The sequence below is a fragment of the Panthera uncia genome, chromosome E1 (genome assembly GCF_023721935.1).
Source record: "Panthera uncia isolate 11264 chromosome E1, Puncia_PCG_1.0, whole genome shotgun sequence".
In the NCBI taxonomy this organism is placed as follows: domain Eukaryota; kingdom Metazoa; phylum Chordata; class Mammalia; order Carnivora; family Felidae; genus Panthera; species Panthera uncia.
The window spans coordinates 60603847-60616655 of record NC_064814.1 but is presented as its reverse complement, the minus strand read 5'-3'; the positions used below and the strand labels follow the sequence as shown (position 1 = coordinate 60616655).

Sequence of the window (12809 nt, the reverse complement as noted above, 5' to 3'; positions counted from 1 at the left end):
TGGCAGCATGGAACGTGCTTGGGATCCTCTCTCCTCTCTCTCTGTCCCTCCCCCCAACCACATTCGCTCATGCTCGCTCCCTTTCAAAATAAATAAATAAATATTTTTAAAATGTCTTTAAAAAATAAATAAAAGTAAAATAAAATAAACCATCTCTTCAAATCTGACACATATACACATTTTTTAACCACAACAAATCTCTGCCAAAAAGAACAAATGCTTTAGAACTTGGGCACCTTTGTGAAAGCAGTGGAAAACAGTGTGTCTGATATACCATCAACTATGTAAAAAGAGAAGAAAATAACTGGATACGTAGATGTATCTGCTGTACAAGTTATTTTGGAAAACATATAGCAAGCTAGTAACATTGGTTGCAAAAGGAGGGATGTAAGAGAACAGGAGGGAGACTTTCTACCAAATATACTCTTTTGTATTTGCTTAATTCTGAACAAAGGAAACGTACTGCCTCTTCAAAACACAAGTTTAAATATTAAAAAAGAGTAAAATCTCACTAGGCTGTCCGCAGCTGAACCGAGCCGCTCTAAAACTACGGTTACCCTCCAGGCACTCTGAGCAGTGCTGTGCTTTGCAGGTGGCTCACTGTTGGCTCACTGTTTGCTGCGGCTGCTGACCCCTTCCAAGTCTGGGTCACTACAGGTCCCTCACGTGAGGGAAGAAGGCACACGGAATCCAACCGCGGACCGAAGAAGTCATGTGGCTCGGACGCCACGCCACCAGCAGCTGGCTGTGGTTAGGGTGCAGGAAGTTAAGTGCACAGCCTCCGGGTCAGAGCGTCCGGATCCACTGTCTGTAGCCCTGAGACCCCAGACAGAATGTCACTAAGCACAACTTCCTCATCTGTCAAATGACGATAACGGTACCTACTCCACAGGGTTGTGGCAGGGATGAGATGAAACACCACATATTCTAAAATGAACACAGGGCACGGCCCACGGCGACATCAGCCATTATTAGGACACAGAAGGGAGCAGAGGATGTAGTCAGGAGGTGGGGGCATCTGGCAGGAATTTCAAATTTTCAACGACAAGCCAAAAAATCACTGATACTGAGTAACAGTATGCCCCAAATCACCAGGATGACCACCGGAAAATACAGCACTGAGGCAGAGAGCCTCAGAGCTTGCACACGAGATACCACGTCCATGGCTTAGGTGAAAAGAAAGAAAGGAGATGTCACATGTAAATAGTGCATTTGAGCCAAGACAAGATGAAACGGTGTCATGGCTCATAATGCCAAACGAGGATGCAAAGGAGTTCAAATTCAGAAAAGTACAAGGAGACATCACAGGGCTGTACGGGCCAGGCCGACTCCCAAAGACCCATGCTGGAGAAACAAGTACAATGACCACAACATGAAACAGTCGGATTTTAGACAAACATGATCACATGAGATTAACATGGCTTGAAAGGGAGTTGAGCATATTTTAACACAATTTTTAAACATCCATCACAAGAAAAAAAAAAGGGAGGGGTGTCAGGACATTACCCACATCTGAGAAACATGATGGGATTCTTTTCTGTGATGGGGAACTCACTTCTACCCAAGGTGGGTTGTATCATGATGGACAGCCTTCACTGTTAGAAAGCTCTTCATCAGAATAAGCCTAACCACCCCTGCTTTTGGTTACATGGGTGACTTTAATCCTCTTCAACAAAACAGCCCAGCAAATAACTGAGGCTGGATATCATGATCCCAGAGAGTCCTTTCTTTATGCTAAGGGCCAGACAAACAGCTCTCAATCTTCCACAGGAGCAAAAGAAGAAATACGCGTCACCAAGCCTGCAAAGAAAGAACTGGTCATGTGCCATGCAACTCTGGTTTCCGGGAGGAATGAGGATGGTGGCAGGTGGCCAGAAACATCCACCCACTCCCCAAAGGCAGGCCGACAGAAGGAAGGCAGCGCCAGCCATCCAGAATGAAAAGAGCCATCAGTGGAAAAGGCAGAGTACGGCTCCACTGGCATCTCTGAGCTCAGTCCTGCTTCCGGAGACGCTGGTCCTCACAGCAGCTCGTGGGAGCACACCAGAGGCTGCGTGCTAAGCCCCGGATCAGGGTCTCAGGGAACAGCCAGGACATCACGGTGGGCCACAAAGGCTGGTCCCAAAAGCCACGGCAAGAAACAATGGTGTACTCATGAGATTAGCTTAAGGAAAAAAGAGGCCTTTTTGCAGTATTTTAGTCTCATGTGTGACACATAGTGACTTATGGGGCCTTGGGCGTAGGTCACAACCTCTCCAAGCCTCTGCCATGAGGATGAAATGATGCAATACACACAAAGCTTTCATCAAGTCCTGACCCCAGAAATTGCGTTGTAAAGACTACTTTAAAAATGTCGTTTTAAATTGCACAGTTTTACCTCACCTTTTTACTTCCACACCTAAAAACTTGAATGGGTCCCCACTCTCTTAAATTAAGTTTCTAGGGGTGCCTGGGTGGCTCAGTCAGCTAAGTGTCCGACTTCAGCTCAGGTCACGATCTCGCAGTTTGTGGGTTCAAGCCCCGCGTCGGGCTCTGTGCTGACAGCTCAGAGCCTGGAGCCTGTTTCGGATTCTGTGTCTCCCTCTCTCTCTGACCCTCCCCTGTTCATGCTCTCTCTCTCTCTGTCTCAAAAATAAATAAACGTTAAAAAAAATTTTTTTTTTTTTAAATTAAGTTTCTAGTGCTTGCAGAGGGACTCATGTGTTCCCTTGTGGTCCCGGCCTCCATCTTTTCACTGCTCTCCCACCCTTACATCAGGTACCTTACCTTCCAGTTCAAAGAGGAGAGACATGATATTCACTGTTTCCAAGCCAGGGTCTCTGTTTCCTAACCCCCTGCCTTTGCTCATTCCATTACAATGTAAGTCTACCCAAAACCTATACCTGGGGTTCACAGCAGCACTACTCATAACAGCCCAAAAAAAAAAAAAAAAAAAAAAAGTGGAAACGATCCAAATGTCCAAATGGATAAATAAAAATGTAGCCTATCCACGCATGGAATATTACTCGACCACTGAAAGGAATGAAGAACCGATACATGCCACAGCGTTGATGAAGCTTCTTTCCAGAGTGAAAGAGCCCATCACAAAAGTTCACACGATGTACGACTTCACTTCTGTGAAATGCCCAGAACAGGCAAATCCATAGCAACAGAAAACAGGTTAGTAATTGCAAAGGCAGAGGAGAGAGGAAACTGGGGAGTGAGTGCTGATGGTACGGGGTTTTTTTAAGCAGTTGAAAATGTACTGATTGTGGGGATGGTTGTAAAGCCTCTATGAATACATTAAAAACCAGTGAATTGTACGCTTTGAAAAAACGTAAGGGAAGGGATTGGCTATCCAAGCCATGGCTGCTAGGTCTGGTCTTGATCAGTATCAGTTCACAAATATTAGGTTCAAAGTTTTTGTCGCCCTCCCCCGCCCCCACACACAAAGGAAAACAAAATTTAAAAAAAATCAAGAATCTTGTAGTGAATTTTCATACAAGTTACAAGGCACAGAATAATTTTAAATACGAAAACAGCTTTGGAAAAAGATTTTTAAAAATTTGGGTTCTGCCTCTTTTTCTGAAGTGTTAACCAGTGGGACACTATGCACCTGAGGGACAGTCCAGCAAAGCCCATCACCTCATTCTACACTGTGAGCCACATGTCACCTACACGTATGGGCATACACGCTGCACTGGTGAGCAGACTAGACTGACAGCATCCCTTCTACAGTCTTGTCCCTAAAATCTGGCTTCCATACAGACCTGGTAATACGCTTTCTTGATCTCCTTCTGGCTGGCATTTCGGGGCACTCCTAGTATCTGGTAATAATCCTCTTTGGCCAAAGGGGAGCTCGTGTGGAAGGATGCAGTACGAACAAAAGGGTAACTTTTTACTCCTAAAAAAGAAAAAAAAGGAAAGACAATCACTCTGGGAATGTGCTCAACAAAAGGAAGCTGTGAGTAAACACCCAGCCAGGTTACACCTATGAAGGAACGGAGGTCACAGCTTAGGGTCAGCTTTCCCCCCAAGCCCGCTGGAGACCAAACTCACTGCACTTCAAAGATGGCCAAGGCCACTGTGTACAATGAACATAAAACGAAGAGTACTGGGCAGGGCTAATTCTGCTGGATCACGACACAGTGAGGTCGTACCCTCATGTCTGCACCCTGGATGGGGGCTACACCGGGGGGGATGACTAGAAAGGGACCTAGCTCCACTGTCACACTACCTGAGCACCTGCCATGTGCCACGTACCTTCATATGCTGTCTTCCTTAATGCTTAACAATTCTCCAGGTTCTTTGCCTCCACCATACAACCTTGGGGATGTGGTTCTGGGGTGGTTCTCAGAGTGTGGTCCCTGGACCAGCAGCATCATCAGCTTGTTGGAAATGTCCATTTTCAGGCCCCACCCCTGAGCTGAATCAGAGACTCTGGAGGTGGGGTCCAGCAGGCTGTGTTTAATAAGCCCTCCAGGTGACAATTCTGCCACATGCTCAATGTGAGAACTAAAGAACTAAAGAAACGGTACTCAGGGTGCCGGGTGGCTCAGTCGGATGAGCAGCCAAGTTTTTTTTTAATTAAAAAAAATTTTTTTTTCTTTCAATGTTTATTTTTGAGACAGAGCATGAGACAAAGCTCTGAGCTGAGCTGTCAGCACAGAGCCCGACACGGGGCTTGACCCACGAACCACAAGATCATGACCTGAGCCGATGTTGGATGCTTACCCCCTGAGCCACCCAGGTGCCCCTATTTTTTTTTAACGTTTATTTATTTTTGAGAAAGAGAGACAGAGTGTGAATGGAGGAGGGGCAGACAGAGGGAGACAAAGAATCTGAAGCAGGATCCAGGGTCTGAGCTGTCAGCACAGAACCTGATGTGGGGCTCGAACTCACGAACCACGAGATCATGACCTGAGCCGAAGTCAGACGCTTAACTGACTGAGACACCCAGGCACCCTGAGAGGCTGACTCTTTATTTCGGCTGGGGTCATGATCCCAGGGTCATGGGATCAAGCTCTACATCGGCTCTGTGATGAGTGTAGAGCTGGCTTGGGATTCTCTTTCTCCCTCTGCCCCTCTTCCCCACTCGCACTCTCTCTCTGAAAGAAAGAAAGAGAGAAAGGAAGAAAAAGAAGAAAAAATGGTTCTCAGTGTTTAAGGTCACAGATCTAAGAGAATCTGATAAAAGTGCTGCCCCTCTCCCAAAAAAAAGAAAACAAACAAAAAAAAAAACCACCTAAATAGACACACGGGGTTAAAAGGCCCTATGCCTGAAACTAACTAACAGCTAACTGGGGTCAAAGCCCAAGGCAGAGAGCCACATGCCCTGCCCCCCTTCATGCTTCTGGCATCAGCAGTAGGAGGAACGTCCACTGGCGGACACATCCACTCAACTGCCCTCTGTGCACAGAGCAGAGAACTAACTTGGACTGGTCTGTCACCAAGTGAAGCAGGAGGAGCTGCCCCACAACTTGAGCCCTGCCTAACCTCCAACCCATTCCGTGACAACTGAAGACACGGGGCTGGGAGCGGAAGGGAGCCAAGTAAGAAAGAGCATGAAGATCATGACAGCTCCAGGTTTCTAAGTCGAACTTCAGCCTACAGAGAAGGTTCTGGATGCACCATTCATTCATTCAGTAAATACTCACTGAACATGTACTACTTGCCAGGCACTGAGTTCTGTGCTGGGAATAGGCAGCAGACCATTCAGACACTGCCTTCCTAGAGCTTACATTATTCAAGATATTAATACTGTAGTGGCAGGGAGGATACAATGTGAAGACAAGACCAAAGCCAGCGCCCTCAAGGAGCTTACAGTCCACAAGGGAGCGTGGGAGACAGTGTACAAAGAAACAGTACACAAGGACATGAACAGTGAGAACACACATAGGGTCACCTAACCAGGGTTTCTCAACCTCACAACATTGAGGATGGTATTGGATTCCTCTTGGTGAAGGGGCTTTCCAATTGTTATGGGCTATGTCTCTTAATTCATACGTTGAGGCTTTAATCCCCAGTGCCTCAGAATGTGACTGTATTTTGAGGTAGGATCCTAATTTTAAGTTTTCATTTATTTAAGTAATCTCTACACCCAACGTGGGGCTAGAAGTCACAATCCTGAGATCAAGAGTCTCATGCTCTTCTGACTGAGCCAGCCAGGTGCCCCTGGAGGTAAGATGTGTAACAACTCTGCCAAAACATTGATCTTGGACTTCTAGCCTCTAGAAATGTGAGGATAAATGTGGTTCTCTCTTATGGCATCCCTGGCAAACTAAACTACTTATATGTCAAAGGATGTTCAGCAGCACCAACATCTTATAAGTAGTACACTCTACTGCCCCTCTACCCCTGTCACAAGAGAGCAACTAAATGTCTCCAGACATTGCCAAATGTCCTTTGCAGGGCAAAATCATCCCCAGTTGAGAAGCACTGACAACCCAACTGAAAAAGTTCAGGAAAGGCCTTTTAAGGCAGCTGCTGTTAAACTGTAGAAATTAGCTAGGCTAAGGAAAGGTATGAATCTGCCCAGAATTACACCTGTAGTCCTTATGTCATTTGCAACAGATTCCCCTTATATTTTCAAAAGTGCCTCATTTGGCTGCTAAGTCATAGATCATCTTTGGTTCACATGAAAGTTCACATGCACCTAATAACTGCATGATGTAACTTGTATACATTTTATACAAGTAGAGATGTGGTTAGAGATAATGATGCTGATTAATGAGGCCTAGGAATAGGCAAAGGGCCTTTGAGCTATCCTAAGGAGTCAAGATTTTATCCTGAGGGCAACAGGGAGTCACTGCAAGTGTTAAACAGGGAAGGGAACGCCTTTGCATGAGAAAGAGCTCTCAAAAACAACCCACAACAAACTGGAGGACTGGGAGACTACTTAAAATTAATCTGAGCACAAAACATAACCAGGAGTGTTGAGGGATATCCAGGAAGGGGGCCAAGGTAACCAGACAGGAGGACGAGTAGGAAAGAGTCAGAATGATGAGAAATCAGAAGCAGCAAGTCAATCTCGACCTTCAGTATCCTCATACTGTTTCCTGTCCCGCACCCTAGACACCCCAGAACACAAGGAGCAGACAGCGGGGAAGTAGTGGGAGTTAGGCGACCAGAGAGGTCTTTCTTTGGTCAGATTTGAGAGAAACAGAGCTAGCGGCCTAGTGCTCCTATACTGAGTCCCTCTTCACTCAGGAGTGAGGGGCTGCCCTGGTCCTGTCAGCCCCCACCACCCTCAGGCTCCTTACAATCCAGGAAGAGACTGGTAGTGGCAGCTCCAAGAACGTGAGCAGAGACCTTGGACTCAAGAAACACTGGGATGTAACAACGTAACGTGCAAAACTGCATGTGAATAAAGACAAATCACATTTAACTATTACAAATTTGATGACTTTTGACATTATCCAAAAAGCACCAATGGTTAACAATAATTAAAGTTCATTTGGTGCGCCTGGGTGGCTCAGTCAGTTGAGCAGCCAACTTCGGCTCAGGTCATGATCTCACGGTTTGTGAGTTCGAGCCCCACGTCGGGCTCTGTGCTGACAGCTCGGAGCCTGGAGCCTGCTTTGGATTCTGTGTCTCCCTCCCTCTCTGCCCCTACCCCACTCACACTCTGTCTGTCTCTCCTTCAAAAATAAATAAACATTTAAAAAAAATTTTTAAAAATAATTAAAGTTCATTTAATAGACAAACTTTCCCCCAAGAACAATGTCTTGCCCTTTTTAGAACCCAGAATAGGATCAGCCTCCAAGTCACTCCAAGAATGACTAACCCAGAGTCAAATAACTACATTTTTTTCTGCCCTGGAAGAAAAGTTGTAATTAAAGTGTTGTTTTATGTCCTCTAATTGTATTACTAGATTTGAGAGAACATCAAAGACCCATGTTTGGGAGCTGAGTTGATGACTTTAGATGTAATAACAAGAGTGTGTCTTGAAGGATGTCATCTCTCAAAAATATTCATCATGTGATACAAAACATGCCCATTCTGGGCTATGTGCTGATTGCAGTTCCTTAGTAAGGGTCCCCCAAAGGCTCAGTACTCAGTGCCTATCTCTCTCATATATACACAATCAACAAAAATGCTCCCCAAACTGGTACAAATGTACTATGAACAGAAATAGCTTAATAATTACCTAAGGAATAAATGAACAAAAAGATGCAGCCAAATTCTATTTAAAACAACACTGACATTAGAAAAAGTTAGCAAAACTTGAAACTTACCACTTTTGCTCATACTGAGAAATACACCATGACATCACTCCGAATAACCCTGAAGAAACCTGAACAGACTACTGCTCTACCCGTGAGGAAATACTGGTGGCAAGAGCAGAATTAAAAAATGGGATCACTTGACCAAAACCTCATCCAATCTCTCTGTTCTCTGCTGTATCCCCAGTAACTAGAATAGTGGCCAGCATATGGCAGACTCTCAATAAATACCTGAGTCAATGAACAAATTTTTACAGTTAAGGAAACAGGGGTTCAAAGAGATTAAATAACTCACCCAGGTCCCCCCCCCACACACACACACACTGGTAGAGGTGAGTTTGTTCACTTTACAAAAGAATAACGATTAGTGATGCTTTAATGACTCCCTTATTACACAAGCATTACAAAATTGCACCCCAACAGGCAATTATCTTGTGTGGGTTATCTTGTCAGGGCCTGTTAATTCATTACCTTTGTAAATATATAGATAAATATCACTTGCACAAATTGTAGGGAACACAACCAGTAAGACAATTCAGACACATGGTTGGTTATTCAGTGTTTCCTCCTTCCTCCTAACAGAAGTCATCCAACACAGAGCAGAACCATCACAGACAAGCACCTAAAGGCTTAATACATATCACTTCGGTATCGCCTCCATCAATTAAGAAAGCTGGTTTTGAATGAGGGCTCTACCATCTTTTCACTTCGTCACTTTCTACAAGTCGTTTAATATCTAGGCTTAAGCTTCTTTGTCTATAAAATGTAATAGCATCTATCACATGGAAATGACCCATGCCGGGTACACAGAAAAGCGCTCGATAAATGTTAGCTTGTATTTTTATTACAGTTGCCAATTTAAGAACTTATAAAAGACTACTAAGTGTATCCTTCGATTAAAACCACGTGACGGAAAGAGCGTGAGCTATTAAAGGACAACTCTACTCTTTTAGGTTTATGACCTTGGGCGGGTCAATTCTTCTTGCTAGAACCTCAGTTTCTCGTTCTTTAAAATGGGGATGACGACTCCATTCTTGCAGGGTTGTTACCACCAAGTGAGATGGGGCACAAAGTACCTAGCACCGTAACAGGTGCTCACCGAATGGCAGTTACCTCCTCCCTTCCGGCTATAAGGTGAAGGGAGGAGACAGGACCGGCATAGGGTAAGGGAGCAGTGGCAGGCTGGAAAGAGGCTTCTAGAAATGTTGATAGAGAAGAGAAGACTGTAGGCCTACGGAACATTTCACTACTGCCGCCGAGGGCTCCATGCAACTCTCCCTGGTTTACCATTTCTCAGTAGCCATTTGGGCCTCTCTGCCTCCTGCTCGCCGGTCTCTCCAAGAAATTCTGCATACAGGTCAGAAGATACCGTCCACCCCGCTACCCCCGTAGCCGAATCGAGTCAGTCCCTTCTGGGCCTTAGAGCCCCCACTCGGGCGCTGGAGCCTGCCCTCACCTTTGAAGCTGACACCAGTTCTCAATGTCAGCAGCGCCCCGGAGCCTCGAGCTCTCAGGGAAGGCGAGAATGCAGTGACGTTCAGCTTGTGGCCCAGTGAAGCCCCCACCACGTCCCCCCTGGGCGGCCGGGCTCCTCTCCCCGCTGTAGCCGGCAGCCGCGGGGACCCCACAGCCACCAGCAACCAGCGTGCGGGGCACCGCGCCGCCATCTTGGCCCAGGGACACTGCGCCTGCGCCACCCGTCTCAAGGAGGCGTCGCGAAGACAGCGCGCCGGCGCTGCGATGGCGCTTCCGGAGGCGGGGCCCGTGCGCGCGCACACGCACAAGCGCAAGCGTTGCGCATGCGCAGCAGCACCCAATGCGACTTTCTGGTTGCCAACAACGAAATGAGGCTTCCTCTGAGGGGTGCAACTAGGTATGCGTGCCGTGAAGGACCTCGTCATTCTGTGATGTATGGCCAATATTGTACCTTATCTATGTAGATACGTGGTTGAGTGTGTTCGGTTATAACTGGTCTCAGGATCCCCGCGAAGGGCCGGACTACATATCCCGGCGTGCAATGCTGCCGTCAGTCGCGCAGTCCCAGCATGCAGTGCGCGGTCTTTTCCCCCTGACCTGATGCTGTAAGTGTTGCGTGAGTGTTGCTCACTTTGTGTCAGCGTGAGCTCGTGGGGGCCTCTGCGCTACTTCCAAAGCCTGGCCTCAAGCTCACTTTCTCTCTAGCTGATTCTCCGCGGGGCTGACTTTGATCACTCGGTTCTGTCCTGAGCGTGTTAAGGCTCCTGCAAACCTGTGATGAACTTGCCAGTCGCCAAGGGAAAGCCGAGCCCCGCACAAACGAATTTAATAAACTTGGTGAGCACCTACTGTGTTTCACGCACGTTGTCGAGTCCTGGGGATACAACGGTGAATGACATGCCATCCCTGCTTCGGGGGAGCAAACTCTGAATCGAGAGAGACCGGCTCCTTAGCAACTGACATAACGTGATCAGTGCTCTTGTAGATATAAACCGTGTTAGAGACACGGAAGTGAGGGGTTTCTGGAACAAGTTGCGGAGACTAGAGTGTCAGGGAAGACATCTGAGAGGTAACATTCCAGTTGGACTTTGATGAAAAGTGCGTCAGATAGAGATGGAGGGGAGAAGTATTCCAAGCAGCAGACACTTCAAAAGCAGATGTCTCAGAGGTGCGAAAGTGATTGCCCTGTTTGCCTAAGCCCTAAACTTAGGGTGTGTGACTGGAGATGAGGCTGGAATCTGGCCCAGTAAGCGTTACTAAGGAGTTTCAGCTTACACACCCCCGACCACCACCCCAAACAATAAGAAGGAAACCTGAGGATTCACTGATGGGTTTAAGATGAAGTGTGCTCTTTGCCACTTCTACCCATTGTACCCAAATTTTTGTGGATGTGGATGTTAATCTGCATAGATAGCCATAGCTTTCATTGATCAAATTCTCCACAGGCTCTGAGATTCAAAAAGGTTTAAAAACCACCGGTGTAGTGAAAAAGTTACAAGGCTATTGTAAAATATAAGGAGAAGTTGAGAGTTTGGGCTAGGGAAGCTAGCAGTGAGGCCTTTTAGAGAATGCAAAGCTTGTCGTGAAGTGAGAAGTGGAGAAACGAGTTCATTGAATATATTCAATCGATACTTAAATGTTTTCAGCATAGTGATTAAGAATATGGGCCTTGGGGGTGCCCTGCATGTGGCACTTGATCTCTGGGTCGTGAGTTCGAGCCACACATTGGATGTGGAGTTTGCTTAAATAAACTTCTAAAAAAAAAAAAAAGAGGGGTGCCTGGGTGGTGCAGTTGGTTAAACATCCGACTCTCAGTCTCGTCTCAGGTTATGATCTCACAGTTCATGAGTTCAAGCTCTGCATTGGGCTCTGCGCTGATGGTACAGAGCCTTCTTGGGATTCTGTCTCTCCTTTCTGCCCTTACCTCCCTTGTGTGCACGCACTCGCTCATGTGCTTTCTTCTCTCTCTCTCTCTCTCTCTCAAAATAAGTAAATGAACTTAAATTTTAAAATTAAAAAAAAAAAAAAAAAAGATTATGGGCCCTGGAGTCAGATTGCCAGGGACTGAATCCCAGCCCTGCCACTTACCGGCTGTGTATCCTTGGACAACTTAGTTTACCTCTCTGTGTCTCAGTTGCCTTTCGGTAAAACGGGGACATATTGGTAACTACCTCAAAGGACCATCTGAGGAATGAGTTGAGATAGTCCTTGTGAAGGCTTCATACAGTATTCGGCATATAGTAAGTACTCAGTACATGTTAGCTGTATGTACTAGGCTCTGTGGTAAGCACTGAGAATACCAAGGCAGGATTCAGGCACTTTTACTTACCAACAGGGAGCACAAAACCTAGGGGGAAAGAGTGGGGGAGGGTTGGGGTTGAGAAGTACAACTTTCAGGAGTAAATGCTGACAGCAAGAGGCAAAGAGACTTGCATTTACCACGTAAGAGGGAGTTAGGTACCAGAGAAGAGCTCACTAATATGAAAACTTTTGTCAGCTTTGTAACTTCCTCATATTTTTGGTATTTTAGTTTCCCCCCCATCTATTTCCGCATCGTGATTAACAGTAAAATTCCACACTAAAAGGGGGTGTGCGTTCTTATTTTAGGGGATCACAGGAAGGCTGATTGCTGGGGAGCCCACATGCCCTCTCAGGAAGCGGAGAACCCCAAGGAAATGGAGTGGGTGATGGTGGCTACCCAAGGAGAGGAAGACAGGTTTTTGGGAGGCCTCCGGAAAGACTCCCTGATGAGAGCAGCCTAGGTCTGTACAAGGTCCCCTTCACTGCTAGTCACTATAGAGAAGCCGGAGATGATACAGTTAGTAAACATGGGTAAGTTACAAGCCTCTGGAAATCTTCACAACAGAGGTCCTTGGTCCATGGTACCTGGATCATCTTGATTTGATAATTGTTGGGGGCCGGTGAATAAGCGTCTTTATGTTCCCCCACCGCTAAGCTGAAAAACGCAGGAAAGGAGCTGGTTTGGGGAGAAAGATGGCGAGTCACTGTTGTTTGGACGTGTCATGTTTTAAATGTCTGTGGGACCGATTTCAGGTACTTGGTGGCTATGGAGAGATCTGAAAACTTCAGCTGTGTTAAGAACATTCTCTTTCCAGGGGTGCCTGGGTG

At 46.4% G+C, this 12809-nt stretch overlaps 1 protein-coding gene across 3 annotated transcripts in view; it reads right to left on the bottom strand.

Moving 5' to 3' along the window:
* DNAJA3 (DnaJ heat shock protein family (Hsp40) member A3) overlaps positions 1-9911 on the bottom strand; it is a 29675-nt gene extending 19764 nt beyond the window's left edge. For 2 of the 3 annotated variants that reach the window (XM_049637429.1, XM_049637430.1), the window contains exons 1-2: positions 9661-9911; positions 3750-3883 (exon numbers count right to left, since the gene is read on the bottom strand). In XM_049637429.1, coding sequence (XP_049493386.1) covers positions 3750-3883; positions 9661-9871 — 345 coding nt within the window. In that variant the 5' untranslated portion in view covers positions 9872-9911. Of the gene's footprint in view, positions 1-885; positions 1081-3749; positions 3884-9660 lie in introns of those variants that run through there. The other variant, XM_049637431.1, reaches the window with a different exon arrangement.
* Positions 9912-12809: the final 2898 nt, after the last annotated feature.